Consider the following 19264-nt stretch of genomic DNA (forward strand, 5'->3'; position numbering starts at 1 on the left):
TCTATCTATCTATCTATCTATCTATCTATCTATCTATCTATCTATCTTTGTGAGTTAGTGTGCCAGTATGCATGTGAACAACTAATGGGAGTGTCCATCCACCATGTTGGTTCTGGGGATCAAATTCAGGACAGCAAGTTTGGGGACAAGAACCATTATGCACTGAGCCATTTCAGTTGCTCTAAGTGTTCACATTGCAATAGCCCACTATGTACACTGCCAACAGTTTGTTTGTTCTGAGTTAACCTTCGGCCTAGGTGGTGCATGGAAGGATTGTAAGGCTCAGTAGGCTTGAGAAATATGAATGCTGTTGCCCAGGGAGAGATAAGGAGGGAAAAGTTCAGGAGGTGATAAGGGTGTGTGTGCAAATACCAAAATCTCAGAGAGGAGGCTGACCCTGATCAGAGGACAACACTGAACTTCGGAATGACTGATACCTTTGTTCTTACTCCTTGTAAAACATGCTGACTGGATAGGAGTGAGGAATGGACACCTGCGTGCACACACACACACACACGCCCTTTTTCCTCTCAGACTAACATATTATTTCTAGATACAAGGCAGCCTAAAGATTCAACTTCTGTCTCTGCTCATTAGCATCTGTGGTGACAGGCAGCATTCTGGGACCATACTGGCCCCTCCTTACCCATGGTCCTCCCGTGGAAAGCACCCATGAAGGAAAGGATGCTGTAGTCTGGGCATCCAGGACTCTGGAATAAAAAAAGTGCAGGTACCAGTCACCATTATGAGCACTGGGGGCTGTATGTTACTCAGTAGACCCAGAGGAAGCCAGTGTCCATCAGAGCCGAGGTTCTTCTTGGGGTGCGGACAGGGCAGGGGTGCGGCTGTGTATAGATCTTAGCTGTCTATACCCACACTGCAGGTGTCTCGTTTGCACTTTTCTACCGAAGGTTTAAAAGTTACAGATTTAAAACAAACAAGTTATACATCAATGTCTGAGCTTCTGGCTTTCCAAATGGTCTGGCCGGGTGACATTTTTTTCTCCTTGGCAGCAGCCAGGGGCAGTGTGCACCGCCAGTCACCTGCTGGCTGGCTGTGGATTTATGTCCTAGTTTTAAGGGGCGTCTCTGCTCCTCCAGCCTGCCCATGCCCCAGGCTGCCCTGGCTTCCACAGCCTCGTGCTGTGAGGCTGTTCTAAGCCAGGAGCTGAGACGTGGCTTTCACTGGAAATGCACAGGTACCAGAAATGACCTAGGTGTCTGAAGAGGTTGGCCAGGGCACACGGGGAAGGAGGAACCCCAGGGGTTCCAGAGGCTCAAGAACCCAGTGCATACATTTTTAGGCCTTTCACAGGTCCAAGCAGATGAGGAGGTGGCCACTGTTCACTTTCTTTTTAAAAATCTTATTTGTTTTGTCTGCCTGTCTGTGTACTGCCTTGGGGCTTGTTGTCAAGGCCAGAAGAAGAAATCGAATTCCCTGGGACTGGAGTTATAGATGGGTGCTGGGAACTGAGCCTGGGTTCCATGGGAGTGGCTATATCTCCAACCTCACTGTTTAAGTTCTTTTTTTCTTTCTCTCTCTCTCTCTCTCTTTTTCTTTTTTTGACAGGGTTTCTGTATGTAAGAGCCCTGGCTGTCCTAGACTTGTTTTGCAGGTCAGGCTGGCCTCGAACTCACAGAGATCCACCTGCCTCTGCTTCCCGGGTGCTGGGGTTAAAGGTGTGCACCATAGTTGTTTGCTTTTTTTACCCTCTATCCACTAAGCGAACCCTAATAGGCTCTGATTTCAGCCTCCTCAGATGCCTCAGTCCTGGCTCTGGAGGTTGGAGGTCCCTGCAGCATTCTCCCTGAGAAAAGCTCCATGACCACCTCCCACACATCCTAGAATACTCTCATCACTATTTCCTGTTTGCCTCCTGATTGTAAAGGTAACAGATAAATCAAGCCAGGATGGTGGCCCTCGGTTGTAATCCCACGACACTCAAAAGGCAGATACAGAGGGATCTCTGCAAATCTGAAGCCTTCAGGCTTCAGGTCAGCCAGGGCTACCTGAGAACTGTCCCATAAAACAAAATACAGCAACACAACAAAATGGCAACAGACACACATTAGTAGGTACACTTTGATGGAGCTACTAAATCTGAGAAATGAGGTCTAAAACTGTTGATAGACCAAGCTGCCCTTGGACATCAAGATGAACCCCATCTGTAGCATGCTTTCTCAGCTCAGGAGCCCTACAGTTAAGTGATCTTTCTGCATTATGGGTCAGAATAGGTGATATCCAACCCTTACTGGTTGTAATTACTATAAACACCAATGGTATAAACACTAGTGTAGACATTAAAAAAAAAGATTTATTTATTTATTATGTACACAATATTCTGTCTCCATTTACACCTGCAAGCCAGAAGAGGGCACCAGATCTCATTATAGATGTTTGTGAGCCACCATGTGGTTGCTGGGAATTGAACTCAGGACCACTGGAAGAGCCGCCAGTGCTCTTAACCTCTGAGCCATCTCTCCAGCCCTAGTGTAGACATTTGTGTGGACGGTTTGGATTGTTCTAGACTGGAGCAGACATTCATGGTTTCTGTAGACTGCCAGACTCAGGAAGTTGTTCTGGAAAACTAATAGCTAATTAGAAACAGACTCAGCCCTTGTATCAGGAAATAAACTCCAGGTGGCAAAGGTTGGGTACTCATCCTAATTCAGAAGGATGGGGGTCACTCAATTAGTGGCAGCATGAGGGGGCTAGGCAGGTCCCCAAATGGGTGAGGCAGCAGGCCCATCTACATCTACAAGATAATTACATTATGTGTTGTGTACATGTGGATTCCTATGTGTGTGTGTGTGTGTGTGTGTTCCCAGGATTGAACTCAGGCTGCCAGGCTTGGAACTAGGCACCTTTGCTGAGCCATCTCTCCAGCTCTGCACCTACCTGGTTAATCATGCAGGTCTCCAGCTCCTCTTTTGAGAAACCTCTCTGACCTCGTTCCTTACTCTGCCAAAACAGAACAGAGACATGCTGGGGTCAAAGAGGCATCCCTCCCCTACCAAGGTGATGCTTAATCCAGACAACTAGAGTGTTTTTTTAAGAGCTAACTTAATGTTCTAGCATGACATGTCTAGATACATACAAGGCACTAACTGAGCTTGCAATGAAATAGATGCAAGTGTTGCTTTCTGATCTATTAATATTTTGTCAGCAGTAACCAGGGTTTGTTGAGATGGGCCGACTTACGGCAGGAAAAAAACACGACTGTACCCCTTGTGGCAGGAATGAAGAGCTTTGGCTATCAGGCTACTGAAACAATTGACCCCCAAGAAACTGAAATTCCCCCTAGGGTCTCAGGTTGTGAGAAAAAAAGGCTGAAGCCCAAGAGGCAATTGTCTCCTTGGGACAAAAGAGGGGGCTCTTGTCTCCTTGAGAAGGATTTATAAACTATCAGAACCTTCCAGGAGAGACTGGAGCTAAGACAATAGCAGCCGTGGGGGTGGGGTGAGTGGGTCCAGGCCCTGATCAGGACTGCTTCCTTATTTAGTTCTCTGCCCTTCTACTTAAACCTAAGTCTCATGTCTGGACCTGGAAGACAGACTTGGAGTGTGACTAGATCTCTTTATTTGGCCCTCTTCCCAAGGTGGCCACATTGAATAAATTGATTTTTTTCCTTTTAACTATTAATTTGCTGCTTTAATTGGCCTCTGGAGGACAGGTGGCTAAGCCTGGCTTGTTAGGCTCTATCCTACTAGCTCCAGTAACATAACTGCATTGACACAGAGCCTCAGCCCTTTGTGCCACCTCACACTTGGATGTTGGGAAAGCTCCAGTCAAGCTCTCTCTAGATTATATCCAAGTTGAACATCCTGGGGGTGTGTGTCAGTGTGGTGCTGAGTCAGTGTGGGTGTTCCTGCCCCAAAGCTCACCCGGTACCACATGAAGATGGTCTTGAATGCGTTCTCATTGGAGCAGGAGCCACAGGCCATGGTGATGAGCTGGGACATGCCTTTGGGTGCCACCTGCAGAGAGAGGCCTCTATGAATAACATGGACACCATTTCTGTTCCTGGAGCTGAATCACCCAGCATTGGTAGAAGGTTGAGGGAGGGAAGGAGGGGCACGCCAGGAAAAGCAAGTTAGAAGGGTGAGCTCAGACTTTTCCAGGGTGGACAGAAGGAGCCCAGGAAGATTGTTGAGATCAGGATAGAGGAAAGAAGGCAAGAGACGCTCTGGCAGAGCCCAGCCCAGTGTGGCTGTGTACGCCTGTCCATCGCAGTACTAGCTGGAACCACACGGTGAGACTGTGTCTCAATTAAAAGAGAAGGGGTGTGTGTGTGTGTGTGTGTGTGTGTGTGTGTGTGTGTGTGTGTGTGAAAATAGCAGTCCTCTCTGGGTCTCCCAGACTTCCAAGATGGTAAGCTAGGGTTCTCAATGACTTTAGTTCTTTCGGCAAGAAGAACTGAAGAAGAGTCCATGGAGGACCAAATCCCTCATGCCAAGTGCTCATCATAGGACACGTACAAATTTCCCCAGGATGCCCTTTATTCAACACACACAACCCCTTCTTTTCTTCAAAAGAAAAACTGAAAATCTTCTTGAGGGCTAGAGATATGGTAGAGCACTTGCCTAGTCCGCACAAGCTGTGGGTTCAGATTCCCAGCCCTGTACAAAAATGGGTGTGGTGGTACACGCCTGCAATAAGAATAGATTCAAGAAGATCCATTCAAGGCTATCCCCATACTGAATTTGAGACAAGCCTGGGCTACATAGGCCATTCATTTGAGGCCATTGTGGGCTACATGAGACCCTTTTTACTCTCTCTCTCTCTCTCTCTCTCTCTCTCTCTATTTACTTGGTTCTTTCAACCAAGTAAAAAGTTGCTCATTTAGTCTGTGTCTTCTTTTTAAAAATGTATTATTTATTACAATTTATTCACTTTGTAGCCTAGCTGTATCCCTATCCCTCATCTTCCCCCAGTCCCACCCTCCCTCCCTCTTATCCAGACCACTCATGGAAAGGACCTAGACCCCCCTGCTCAGACGTAGCCCATGGCAGTTCAATTTCAATGTGCATTACCTAGTAAGGGGAACAGGGACTGTCTCTGACATGGACTCTTTTCTTTTTCTTTCTTTCTTTCTTTCTTTCTTTCTTTCTTTCTTTCTTTCTTTCTTTCTTTCTTTCTTTCTTTTTTGTTTTTTGAGACAGGGTTTCACTGTGTAGCCCTGGCTGTCCTGGACTCGCTTTGTAGACCATGCTGGCCTCAAACTCACAGAGATCTGCCTGCCTCTGCCTCCCCGAGTACTGGCATTATATATGGCCAGACAGTTACTGAAGCTGCTGCCACCTACCCACTCATCCTTCCTGGCTATGGATTTCATTCTTTCCAGCTCGTGCCAGGGCCACTGCTGAGGACACACAGACAGGCCGAAAGGTGGAGGTGGGACTACAAACATGGAAGGGCTCATCCCTCAAACTTACCGACATAAGGGACTCTCGGAGCTTATCCACAAAGTTCTCTGGAGGCAGGATGCCCAGGGCAGGTCTGTTGATGAACGTGCTCTGGAAAGGACAGCAGGCAAATGTGTCAGCTCTTGGGCTCCCGCCCAGGTCTTCTTCCGCATGGCACCTTTATATGGTTGAGAGGTCAAATAGGCTCTTTGTGGCACTGTAGGCTCATTGGTATTTTAGGGAGACAAAGTTTCACATAGCACTAGCTGGAATTCACTAATACACTTTAATTATTTTTAAAGGCACTAAAAGGCAGGGACTGGAGAGCTGGCTTGGTGGGTAAAGTACCGCATAAGTGTGAGGACCTGAGTTCTGATCCCCAGAACTAACGTAGAGTTGGATGTGGTAGTGAGTGTCTGTAACCCCAGTGTCCCCATGTCAGGATGAGAAGCAGAGATGGCAGAATCCGAGGAAGCTTGGGCCAGCCAGCCTGGAGTGCTCATCGGGGAGGGAACAAGAGTTTATGTCTCAAGCAAGACAAGACTAACACCTGAGATTGCCCTCTGGCCTCCACACTTTGTGTACTATAGCACATGCACCCCTGAGCATGGGCGCACACACACACACACACACACACACACACACACACACACACTACAGTTGTGGAACTTCTAAATAGAATGGAGGTGTATTGGTGAAGCTGGCTAAAAGCCAGAGCACCACAAGCATCTTTGCGGCATCTTTGTGTCAATCTATTCCCCTCTCCTACTGCCCCATTCTGATAGACATGGGTCCAAGAGAATTAATTCCCTCTGTAAAAAAATCGACAGTGTGAGTTAGTGCTGAACTGATGTTTGCTCTCACATCTGAGAAATGAGGGGCTCCGGTAAGGACTGAGATCAACCTGTTTGTCCAAAGATGAGTCTGTTCCTCCCTGTCCCATCCTGTCCTGCTCTCTCCTGCTCTGTCTCTGCTGAGCTGGACCACAGGGGTAAGGAAGATGGCACAAACACATTTCCAAAGGAAAGGGAAATGTGCATTGACTTTCTAGTTCTAATAAAATTTTAGCTTCAAATGGCCTCTGCCTGAGGGATAGAAGTGCAAGGTCCTAAGCTAGGCAAGTGCCTTTAAGAGTAAAATCTTATTAACATACCTTCAGGGGCTGGACCAAAGGTCAGGAGGTCGAGCTTTTGCCTACTGTGTAGGAAGCTCTGGGTTCCATCCTCTACAGTGAATAGGTCAGGTGTGCTGGCACACATATGTAACCCCAGAACTGGGGAGATGGAGGCAGGGGGATCAAAAATTCAAGGTCATTCTCACCTACAAATTGAGACTACATGAGACCCTGTCTGAAATATCCCCAAGCAAAACAAAGCTAAAGCTATTAAGGGTAAATAACTTAAAGCCTCAACGACTTTATCTTTAAAACAGAGAGAAGTTGTGCCCATCTTTGTTCACAGGGGAACTAGGTGATGGTGACTTCGTAACTGTGGCCTCCCTCCTTGCCCCACCCATCAGTAGGGCATGATCCCAGAGAGCATGCAACAGTGAGGCCAGGGAGGAAGCATGGAGCATCTGGCCACCTCCTCCCTGGAAGTCACTGGGCAGGGCCTTTCCACATCCTTAAGATGAGCAGTGGTTCTCAACCTGTAGGTTGCCTAAGACAGATAGTTACGTTAGGAGTCATAAAAGTAGCACACTTAGAGTTATGAAGTAGCAGCAAAAATAATTGTATGGTTGGGGGTCACTACAACAAGAGAGGCTGCATTAGAGGGTAACAGCATTGGGAAGGTTGAGAACCGCTGAGTTAGGGTATTGGGTAGGGTTAGTGGCATACTGTACAAAGCCAGAAGATTCAGAATAGATCCAGTTTTCAAGACAAAACAAGGCACTCTGGGCTCTCAGAATGGGAAGTTGAGGAAGCAGCTGGAGGTTGACTGGGAGCTGCAGTCCCTTCCTCGTCTTGGTGCTGGAGTTGGCCCTCATGCTCACAACCAAACACACCTGCCGGTGGGCTAAGAGCAGAGCTGTCCTGGGGATTCACCCCTGACACACACCAGCAGGGACTGCGGAAGTGGGCCTGAGTTATGAAAGAGATCACACTAAATGCAGCTTGGCACCTTGGCTTGGATTCTAGGACACACCACAAAAGGAAAATACTGGGAAAATTGATGGCTTGGCTCTGATCAGTGTTTACTTGCATGCATCGTTTGGCAAATGGCCTTAGCTTCAGGGGCAGCTAGAGAGAGGACACAGGAACTACCTTTGCAGTTTGTCTGAAAATCAAAAAGTATTCTCTTGCTATGATTAAGAACATTTATTATAAAAAGTAGGGATCGGGCAGGGTGTGGCATAGCTTCCTATCAAGTTCAAGGCCAGCCTAGTCTGAGGATATCTCTCTGCTGGTAGAATGCTCATCTACTATGCACAAAGCCCTGGGTTCTACCTCCAGAACTGTAGAAACCTAGTAGGGTGGCTCATGGCAGCAATTACAAGCATATGGGAAGTGGAGGCAGAATGCTCAGAAACTCAAGGCTGTCCTTAGCTACGCAGGGAGGCTGAGACCAGTCTAGATCATAGGAGACCCTGTCTCAAAAACAAACAAACCAAAACAAGCAAGTAGAGATTCACTGGGATGTGGGGATGTCTCAGACTCATCCCTCTGATCAGATAATAAGGTCAAATCTGAACAGTGCCATTGCTTTGCTGTGGGAGACTCGGGACAGGGAGACCCTGGCTCCTGGTGCCTTTAGGATGTGGCTTGGACTGGTAGAAATGGAGGGAGACGCAGATTCAAACATCTATTGCTTTTCCTGCTTTGTTACCCCTTCCTTGGTGGGCCTATGAGACACAGAGGGGGCAGGAAGGATGAGAAGTATGAAATGAACTTTTCTTCACTGCTGAGGACCAGAGAGGTCAGGAAACTTATTCCAAGACACACAGACATGCCTCCATTGTGGGTTTGCTGGCTTCTGATGGCATTCTGGGATAGGCACTCCAGCACCTCTGCTCAGAATTGCTAATGCTGGGTTAGCATTAGCATTAGCTAATGCACATTGGCTCGACACAACCGGAGACCTTGCTCTGTTGTCAGGGCCTTAAAAAGCATTTCCTCCAGGCTCTGACTTGCTCATGAGGCCTGTGAGGAATCAGGGACATGATGAGAACAGGGTGGGTGCAAACTGCTGCCATGGGCTGCAGGGAAAAGGCCTCCAGAGAGAGACAGGCAAGCTGGCAGCCTGGTTGCCTATCTGGGCTCAGAAAAGATGTGGGGGTGGTGTTCTTGCTCGATAAAGCGTGACATTAAGAACAGAAGATATCTGGGACACATGGCCGCAGAATCAAATGAGGACGGGTTTCCAGAAGGCTTGCCCGCCTTAAAGTTCAGAAAAGGGAGAGCTAGCTTTGGCTGTGTAGCCTTAGGCAAATCACTTAACAGCTCTGAAGTTCAGGGTCTTCATCTGCCAACGCGGGTGCCTCTTGCCAGGTACTGATAGAGAGCCTTGAGAAGAGAAGGCATAGGGAAAGAGCAGAGCTCAGGCTTGAGGAACAGTAGAATGGCCAGGAAGTCACAGACTGCTGAGTGTTTTACATGTTTCGCTGTGTGCCATCCATCCCAGGTGTGGGGAGATCAGACTGCAGCTGTTACTCATGGCAGTGTGACCACGTCCATGTACGTCCAACCACAGTGCACAGTGTAGGGGAGATTATGAGATGGCCCTAGCACTGGAGCCCAGATAGATTCAAGGTACCTATTTCTGCAGTGACATGAAATCACCAGGATGGACTTTCACGGTGGTATCAGTGTGACCCAGGAGGGTTGGAGAAGAAGCCAGGTGTGGTCTGGGGGAGATGACTCAGTGGGTAAAATTCTTGTTGGGTGAGCATGAGGACCAAAACCCAAGTAAACACTTGGTGGGCTTGGTGGATCATCTGTAATTCCAGCTTTGAAAAGCTAGATGGAAGACAGGGGTACCATAGCAACTGGACCATGTCTCCCAGTGTGGAGGTGAAGGTGAGGACCAGCTCTTGCCTGGGTAAGATGTGGCAGGTATGTGGGGAAGCAAGGAAGGTTCCTGGGAGAACAGGAGGACGTCATTGCAAGGATCAGAACCCTTGGGTCTTCATGCCCCACTCTGTTGGGAAGACTGCCTCCACAGGCAGCTGACACTGCAGATATGTGTGACATGTTTGTTGACACATTCTTTCAGCACCAGCTGCCAAGGCATCTGGGATCCCCACAAGTTTTGAAACAAAGCAGCTTTGATTGTAAACACACCCCCTGAGCCTCTGGCTTCATTGGCCACTTCCTCAGGATCCCCTTGGTACCTGCTCAGACTGTCCTCTTGTTACTCCTGGACAGGCAGGTCCTCTCATGCCCACTGATCATGCCTCTTTCAGAAAAGCTTCAATTCTGGGTTTAAAAGGATTTAAAATCTTTTTTGGAACAGGGTCTTTTGTAGCCTAGGCTAGCCTTGAACTTGTCATATAGTTTATGATGGCCTGGAACTTCTGTAGCATGGCATCTACCTCCCGAGGGCTGGAATTAGCGTCATTCACATCCACACACAGTGTATGCAGTGCTTGCGATTAAACCTAGGGCTTTGTGCATGCCAGGTGAACTCTACCAAGAGTGTTCTACCCCACCAGCACAGGCAAGAGTGCAGTTCAGTTCTTGACTAGGTCTGGGCTTTTTTGGACCCCTGGTTTCCTTCAGGGATCAAGCTTCCCATCATGCATAGACAAGGTGTCCTCCTCTGAGTCACACAAAAACCTCACATTCACTAAGTGTTGATAGGACATGGAGCGATGGAGACCCTGCCTCACCCTGATGCTGGTGGGAAAGGAAATCAAGTCAGTAAGTTTGCCAACTGGCAGGATCTGAAGAAGTAGAACATGAACACCCACCATGGTCACAGCTCTGTTGCTAGCTCTGTATCAGCGAGAGACACAGGTAGACCCCACAAAGGACACAGGCGCCATCATCTAAGCAGCCATCTTCCCGGGAGTCCCAAAGTAGAACTCTCCTCAGGAGGAACACAAGCTGGCCATAGTATATTCACACAAGTAACTGCAGGAAACCACTGGAATGGATGGTCTCCTGCCCACAAGAGGATGAATGAGGATGGATGGCTACATGATCTTTTGAGAAAAATAATCAGACAGGATAAGGAGTACATGAGAAACGATTCCATTCATGGGGCAGGGAAGAGGACAGACACAGGGGTCTTTTAGGAGAAAGGGCCAGGGTCTGTCTCTTTTGGACCTGGTCTGATCCCTGTCCCTATTCTTTCGTTCTCAATGCAGGGTGAAGCATATCACATCCTGCTGTATAGCACAGACTTGTTGTGGTACCTGTTCAGCATATCTGAAACTGCAGGAGCAACCACGGGATGCCAGATCTCCAGATATTCCTGCTACCCTCAGGACTATGCCTGTCACCAGAAGTTGTCATGAAGGCTCCTAATGGGCTTGCTTGGGAGATGGTTCTGTTTTTCCCTCTGGGCCCAGTCAGACTACAGGAGCAGAAGAAGAGGACAAAACTACTTCTGCAGGTGGTGACGGAAGCTGCAAGGAGACCAAGAGGAAAGGAATCTGCCAAAAGCCTGAATGAGCCTCCAGGTGGAAGGCTGGGAGGCCTGGCCCTAGGAGCAGAGTCCATAGCTGGGCTCAACAGACCCTTGGCCTGAAGCAGAGGCCATGTACAGGTACTGCTCTGAGTTTGTAGTTGAGACAGGGTCTCGTATATCCCAGGCTGGCTTCAAAGGTGAGGCTGAACCTGAACTCCTGATCCTCTCTTGCCTCAGCCTCCAGAGTGCTTGGATTATAGGAAGTTCTTAGATATTATTTTAAACCAAATCTGTGGCCTTCTGTTAGCATAGTAATTGAAAATGAACATGTAACAGTATCAAAAGTGCATGGTGGCAGAACCAATAGGAAAGTGAAATTTCTATTATTATTATTTCATTTTCATACAGGACCTCACGTAGCCCATTCTGGTCTCAAATTCCTTATAGAAATGAGGGTGCCCCTGGAGTCTGATCCTCCTGCTTCCATTTCTTGAGTGTTGGAATTATTGATATTCACCACCACCTCCACTTTCATTAAGTGGTGTGGATAGAACTCCAGGCTCCTGCATACTGGGCACTTTGACAACTGAGTGACATTCCTCACCCTCTGGAAAATGACATCTAAAAATGATCCTTAAAAGGACAAACAAGGGCAGCAATAGGCTTCTTCGACAGATTCACAGAGTACACCAAGAAGGGACACTGAGGGTAGACACAGGTCTCCTCGTGTGTTGAACCTCAGGGTCATGGCTTCCCACCATGCCCAGGATAGCTCTTCTACCATGGGACTTCTCAAGCAAGGTCACTGTACCCACCAGAGAAAATGCAGGCATTTCTAAGACATGTTTTGCCATGACAGGAGGCCCGGACAACATGACCTGGACCTAAACACCATCAATACTAAGACTGAGACAACCGACTGAAGGTTGAACTGGGTGGTTTCTGTCAGCTTGACACACACCTATACTTCTCTGAGAAGGGGGAGCCCCAGTTGAGGCATTGCCTCTGTCACACTGGCCTGTGGGCATGTCTATGGGACATTTCCATGATTAATGCTTGATGGGACAGGGGCGGGACATCCCTGGGCTGGTGGTCCTGGGTTGAGCAAGCTACGAGGAGCAAGCTAGTAAGCAGCATTGCTTCAGTTCCTGCCTCCATGTTTTACCCTGACTCTGTTAGTGATGGATGGTAATTTTAAGCCAAATAAACACTCTCCTCCTCCATGCCGGGGTTTTCTGTTTGTTTGTGTTTTTCACAGCCACAGGAACCAACCTAGGACAAAGGTGATGTGAACTGTATTGCTGCTCTGGTCCTACTCGAATCCTGCCCAGTGCTGACTCTGCTCATGTCTTTTTCCCTCAAGCATGCCTCGCTTTCACTGGCTTGTCACCCCATAGCTTCTCCTCCTTCATGTCTCTTTAAACTCCCTTCCCCACTGGAGTGGTGTTCTGTGAGCTGTGTAAAGGTTGTCCTTGAATATTAAAATGCTGGTTTCTGTACCAGCGGAGAGCTGAGTACAGACTGGACTTGGGTATTGCTAATCATCACCTGTCTCAATGTTTTGTAAACATTGTTCTCCATCACCTTCTGATTGGTTGACTAAAGAGCTGAAAGGCCTATAGCAAAGGCAGGAGAAAATAGGCAGGACTTTTGGAGAAACAGGAATTCTGAGAGAGAAAGAGGTGTGAAGAGATTCACCTATAAGGCATGGAAGAAGCTGGACTGTGAGAAACTAAGGAGAGGTAAAGAACCGTGTGGCAGAACATAGATTAAATATAGGTTATAAGATTGGGAACTAGTTGGGAACAACAGAAAGCTAAGGCCTAAAGCTATTACAAATAGACATGTCTCCATGTCATCATTCAGGGTTGGATGGACACACCGCAGTCATTAAGTATAGTCCATACAGATGGCTATTGGGGCGGAGGATGGGCTCAACATACAACATATACATGTATTAAAGTTTGATAGTAGTACATTTAAAAGAGGGACTGTAGAGCTGTCTCAAGGTTAAGAGCATTTGCTGCTCTTGCAAAAGACCTGGGTTTGGTTCCCAGCATCCGTATCAGGCTTCACACAGCAGCCTGTAACTCCTATTCCTGGAGATCTGATGCCTCTTCTGCATGCAAGTACTGCGTGCATATAGTGCACATTCAGACATGCAAATAAAAATAAAAATCTTAAGGAGCTGAACATAGTATTTGTCACATACTACATTGTTCATATATGTTAACCATCATCATTGTCTTATGCCTACACAGCACTGTGCCCTTGACTCTAGCCTAAATGTGGTTACAATTCTCAACTGATGTATGAGGTTAAGTGACTGTCTCCATGGGAGTTTTTCTCATTGTCCCAGTTATGTTCTGTCACTGTGATAAATACCATGACTAAACATCTGTGGACAAGGAAGGCTTGTTTGGCTTCCAGGGTACAGTCCATTACTGAGGGAAGCCAGTGCAGGAGCTCAGGGCAGGAACCTGGACGCAGGAAGTGAAACAGAAACCATGGAGGAACCACGGCTCACTGGCATGTTGCTCAGGTTCTTTTTTTGCAACAAAATTGTTTTATTTTATGTGTGTGCCCAAGTGTATTTATGTGTACCACATGCATACAGGAGCCTGAGGAGGTCAGGAGAGGTACTGAATACCCTAGCACTGTAGTTATAGTTGCTTGTGAGCTGCCATGTGGGTGTTGGAAGCCCGAGCCAGGTCCTCTGCAAGAACGACAAGTCCTCTTAATTATTAAACCATCTCTCTAGCCCCTCATCCTTCTTTCTTCTTCTCTTTTTAAAAATTTATCTATATATTTTCAGTTTTTTGCCTGCATGTATGTCTGCAGGCCAGAAGGGGTACAAGCTCTCATTATAGATGGTTAGTGAGCCACCATGTGGTTGTTAGGACTTGAACTCAGGACCTTTGGAAGAACAGCCAGTGCTCTTAACATCTGAGCCATCTCTCCAGCCCCTCAGCCTCTCAGCTTGCTTTCTTAAACAACCTAGGAACACTGCCCAGGGGTGCCTCTGCCCACAGAGAACTGGGCCCTCTCACATCTGTCAGTAATCAAGAAAATGTCTCATAGACACACCCACAGGACAATCAGATGGAGGCATTTCCTCTCCTGGGGTTTGCTGTTTCTCAGGTGACTCTACATCACACTGAGGAAAAGTAACCAGTACCTCTCCAAGGCATCCGAGTGCCTGATCAGGGCACAAGCTCAGCAAACAGGTGAGTGCTGCAAATGAAGCATGCCTAAAGATGCCCAGCGAATCTGGCCATGAGCTCTGCCCTTATTTGGAACATCAGGGAGACCTACCGCATTCTGAGGCTGTTGGACAAGCTTCGTCAGAGCCGGATGGTTGTAACCTGGGGAGAGGAGGGTACAGCAAGGTTAGGGAGTGCTACTGCACCTGGATTTCCAGCTGCACCAGTTCTCTGCCCGTCCATTCCTTTCCATCTCTGAAACTCTTTGTATATATCAAAGGCTCTGATCTCTGACTAGAAGTCTCTCTCAGTGCAGCCTGGACAGCTCCAGGTTCCCTGGTGTCGCTTGGATGTTTGTTCAGGTTTGAGACCTGCTGGACCAGAGACACATTAGGAGGAGAATGCAAGGACAATGCCAGTATGAACAGGCCAATGTAATGGACTGCATGTGGCCCTGCCTCATTTCCCAGTGTCCAGCTGACATGGAGCCCAATGAACGTTTCTTCAAGGACCAGGGAGCACCGCTGGCAAAGTGACCACCATGCCACATGCTGCATACTGCCTTCATGTACACATGCATGTTCCAGGGCCTCAAAGCACTTACTTCCCAGAGGAAAAGCAACATTCCTGATTTCCATGACTAGGCTCAGGATACTCCGAGACTCAGCAACTCCTGTGACATTATCCTATCTACAGGGCCTTAATGGCAACACTCAACATCTCTGTATTTGAAAGCATCTTACACACATCAACAGCATACCAGGTATGCTGATATACAAACTGAGTCCAGCACACAATGATCTCTTTGCATGTCACCATGCAGCTGGAGAAAAGGGTTAGATAGGGTCACTTATGCTGTTAGAATCAGTGGAGTGATTCTACCAAGTGGAAAGGGGGCAGATGGAAAGTAGATACGCTCAAGTGTGCACCGAATAGCTTGGTAGAAGATACCAGTAATAATGGATCCTTCTGGGTCACCTCAATAAATACAGAAAAAAGAAAAACATTTGGCATAATGCAATGTGACTTCATGATAAAAACACTCAACAAGCTAAGTATTGAAGTTGGAGGTGGGAGCCCAGACCTGGAACCTAGGAGTTCAAGGTCATTTTTTTCTATAGTAAGTTAGAGGTGAGCCTGGGCTACATGAGATCTGTCTCAAACCAACACAGAACAAATAAGGAGGGCTGGCGAGATGGCTCACCAGACAAAGTGCTGAGAGCCTAAGTTACATCCCTAGAATCCACATAAAGGTGCAAGGCAGGATCTGACTCCAAAAAGTTGTCCTGTGACTTCCACACACATACTATGGTGCTCATACTGTGTGCACATACACACAATAACAATAGAAAACAAAGAAAAATATAACCCCAAAGCAAAATCCAAAACCAAAAGCAACCAAAGAGCTAAGAATTAAAAGGCACCTCAACTTGTTAAAGGACGTTTGAGCAAAACCTCCGTAGGACAGCAGTGTAGCTGGGGTTGGTAGAGTGCTTATAGGCAGGAGGCCCTGCGTTCAAACCCCAGCACCGGATAAACTGGGCTTGGTGGTACACACCTGCACCCAGTAGTCCAGAGATAGAGGAAGAAGGGTTAGAAGTTCAAGGTCATCTTGGACTATGTAGAAAGTTTCAGTCTAGCTACATGAGACCCTGTTTCAGAACAGAAAGGGAAGGGAGGGAGGGAGGAAGAAAGAAAGAAAGAATGAGAGGGAGGGAATGAAGGAGATAGGAAGATGAAAAGCTCAATGCCAAACTCCTGCTCAACAGTGAAAAGACTGTCACTACTGTTGCTTACTTTGGCACTAGATTTCAGTCAGTGTGACAAGATACGAAAAAGAAACACAGCCAGGAAAGGGGTGGCGGGAGTGGTGCACCCCTTTAACCCCAGCATTCTGGAAGGCAGAGACAGGTGGATCTCTGCGAGTTTGAGGTCAGCCTGGTCTACAGGACAGCCAAGAACAACCCAAAACTGAACCTAAGAAAAGTGTACTAAATGACACTGTTACTGATAATTCCTCCCCAAAGGAACATTGGATGCCTGCTGTTCTGCTGAATGGTTGAAAGCATGTAAAATATAGCTTGATCTGACTCAGTAGCCTTAGAAAATGTTCATAGGATCTTAGGCTTTACCTATACATTTCTAACACACACAACATATAAACACACACACACACATGCACACCCATGTCAGCTAGCTAGATCAGCAGGTAAAGGTATTTGCCACAAGCCTGATGATCTGAGTTTAATTCCTGGGACTTATGGTGAAAGGAGAGAACTGACTCCCACAGTTGTCCTCTGATCTCCATATGCACAGCAGGGTACATGCATGTGTACATGAAAACATACACTAACACATATTCTAAATAAATAAGTAAACATGATGATGATTTTTAAAAAGCCAGGCAGATGTACTAGTAAGAGGTTGAGGAGGAAAAATGTGATTTTGATGCCAGCCTGGACTGAGTTGTAAGTCAGCTTGAGGTACACAGCAAGACTCTGTAACAAACAAAACAGAAAGAGTGGTATTGCAATTCATTCCAATTCCCACTTCCTGAGCATGAGTTAGGTGCCTGGCTTGACCCTGGTAATCCTTCCTCACCCTGCCCTATGGTGTCAGGCATGGCCAGGCTGCTGATGCAGATGGAAAACAGGAGATGCATCTGGGTGTGCTGGCACACACCTGTAATCCCGGCACTTGGCAGGGGGAGGCAGAAAAATCAGGAATTCAGTTTGGACTACATAGTGACTTGAGGCCAGCCTGGGCTACATGGGAGCCTCCTCACCTCTCCACCAACAAACAAACAAACAAACAAACAAACAAACAAAGGATGACTCTAAGAAATTAGGGAACATTCAAGTCTTCTTTATGCCAAGACAGGCCGTGGACTCTGCAATTTTGCTTAGAACCACCCTCTTCTCATTTATGATAATGTGCATTTATTGAACATCTACTGTGTGCAGGGAACTTTCAATTTGTTATTGCTAGTCCCATTGTCAAGGTTTATACTGACTGTCAACTTGATAGTACTTAGAATCATGTGGGAACCAGCCTTTAGGGTTGTCTTTGTGGGCTTTTATTGATTAGGTTAGTTGGGGGCACCATCTTGAGTTCTAGGCCATCCAGGGCTATACAATGAGGCCCCCTGTTTCCAAGATAGATGACAGATAGATAGGTGACAGATAGGGAGATGACAGAATGAGCCAAGCCCCAGCATTCATCACATTATGCTTGACTGGGCGCAGTGTGACTAGCCATTTTGCTGTTCTGCCACCACTCCTTCCCCGATATGATGGACTGACACTTTAAACTGTGAACCCGGTAAACGTGAGCCTTTCTCTCTCAAGTTGCTTTTGTCAGGGTGTTTTATGGCAGCAACAGGGAAAGTAATGAACATGCCTGGCAGTAACTCTGGCAGGAAAGCCAAAGGAGCATGCCTGCATGTAGGCACTGATGTCTGGAGACTGATCTTGAGACACCTCTGCCCACTCCCTCACCCTCCCCTCTCACCTCCCCCAATGGCTCACTCCAATCAATAAATTTTTACTTGAATAAATTAACAGCGCTGTAAAACAGTGAGGTGGGCAAGAACTCAGAAGCTTATAAGATATATGAGGAAAGAACAAAAAGGGGAGCTTAGAGCAGGAAGTAGGTTTAACAACACACAATTGCAAAATTTACTTCTTACAATGCATCTTGCTGAGCTCTCTACCTGATACTATTTGGATCCTGTTTGTAGCCTCTCCCAGGTCTCTGGAAGGTGATTTGGTTATGTGAGTGGCACCCTCCTGAAGGGAGTTAGTGCCTTTACAAAAATCCCAAGGGTGTTTTCAGCCTCCCATATTGGGAGGACACTATGGAAAGGCAGCGCCTTGTTCCAGAAAGAAACACACTTTAGACATTAAACCAGTGATGGCTAGATCTTGCACTCCCAGCTTTGAAAACTGTGAGGAAATTTTGTTGTTTATAAGCTACTCAGTCTCCTGCATTCTGTCTTAGTGGCTTCCCTGGAGGAAGACAAATACTTTCTAATTGAAATACATTTACTTTGAAAGGAGACTTTGTATTGCTGAGGCTAGAGGCTGAGTGCAGTGGAAACAATCTTATGTTGTCTGCCTGAGGCCCAGGTCTGTTCTCCTTAAAAGACTGTTAAGTTTAGACAAGTATCAACCCCCAGCATCACCTAGGGGACCTTTCTCAGAGAACAGAAAAGGCTTAAAGAGAAGGGGAAGCTGGGGTTTCACCCTTGCGGCTGCAGAGGCTGCAGCAGAAGACCGTGCAGAAAGAATTAACCTCTTCCTGCCTCTCCCCTGGCCTACGCAAGGCTTGCAGGCCTAGGACTAGACACCGCTCATCACTCAAGGACAGAACATTCTCTGGGTTTTTCCAAACGTTTTCTGGCCAGAGTTCTGGCTTATCACACTGCCTGGGTGTTTATGGCTTTTCTGCCTCAGTAGATAAGCCTGGTCCTGGTAAACCTCATTAAACTGCAGAGGCAGCTCGACTCACTGGCTCCCGGAGGAGAGAGCTGAAAATGGAACTCTGATTAGGGAACTTTCCACCTGGCTTTGAATTGTGAAATTCAAATTGCCCCACAGCAGGGCAGGTGTCTATAGGACAGGCAGGTGTCTGTAGGAACATAAGGGATGGACTCACTGGTCCATGTTCTGGGAGGACCTCAGACTCTGCACCACCAGACAGATCCTATGGCCTCTTGGAATCTGAAGTAAGGTCACTTGGGGGTAATGTCGAAAGACCCTGTACTAGGGCACTCAAGGCCATTTGTTAATGTGTGAAGCCTTTGGTAATAGCCAGGTATCTGGTAAAATCTCAGTGATTATTAGCTTAAAAAAATATTTGGAAGCTGGGTTAGTAGTGCATGTCTATGTTAGCCCTTGGGGGTGAGCTCAAAAACAGCCTGGGGCCACTGTGATAACTGAGTGGGTAAAGGTGCTTGCTGCCAAGTCTGATGACCTGAGCTCAGTCCCTGCAACCTAAATAGCAGAAGGAGAGAACTGACTCCTGAGTGTTGTCCTCTGACACACACACACACACACACACACACACACACACACACACACACACA

General features: G+C 47.2%; 1 protein-coding gene across 1 annotated transcript in view; it reads right to left on the reverse strand.

The window, feature by feature from the left end:
* Positions 1-19264, reverse strand: part of Abat (4-aminobutyrate aminotransferase) — a 49683-nt gene that overhangs the window by 23416 nt on the left and 7003 nt on the right. The window contains exons 5-9 of the mRNA XM_055604467.1: positions 14291-14340; positions 5436-5516; positions 3885-3977; positions 2899-2961; positions 647-710 (exon numbers count right to left, since the gene is read on the reverse strand). Of these exons, the coding sequence (XP_055460442.1) occupies positions 647-710; positions 2899-2961; positions 3885-3977; positions 5436-5516; positions 14291-14340 (351 nt within the window). The remainder of the gene's footprint in view (positions 1-646; positions 711-2898; positions 2962-3884; positions 3978-5435; positions 5517-14290; positions 14341-19264) is intronic.

The sequence above is a fragment of the Psammomys obesus genome, unplaced genomic scaffold (assembly GCF_907164565.1).
Source record: "Psammomys obesus unplaced genomic scaffold, mPsaObe1.curated_primary_1811, whole genome shotgun sequence".
In the NCBI taxonomy this organism is placed as follows: domain Eukaryota; kingdom Metazoa; phylum Chordata; class Mammalia; order Rodentia; family Muridae; genus Psammomys; species Psammomys obesus.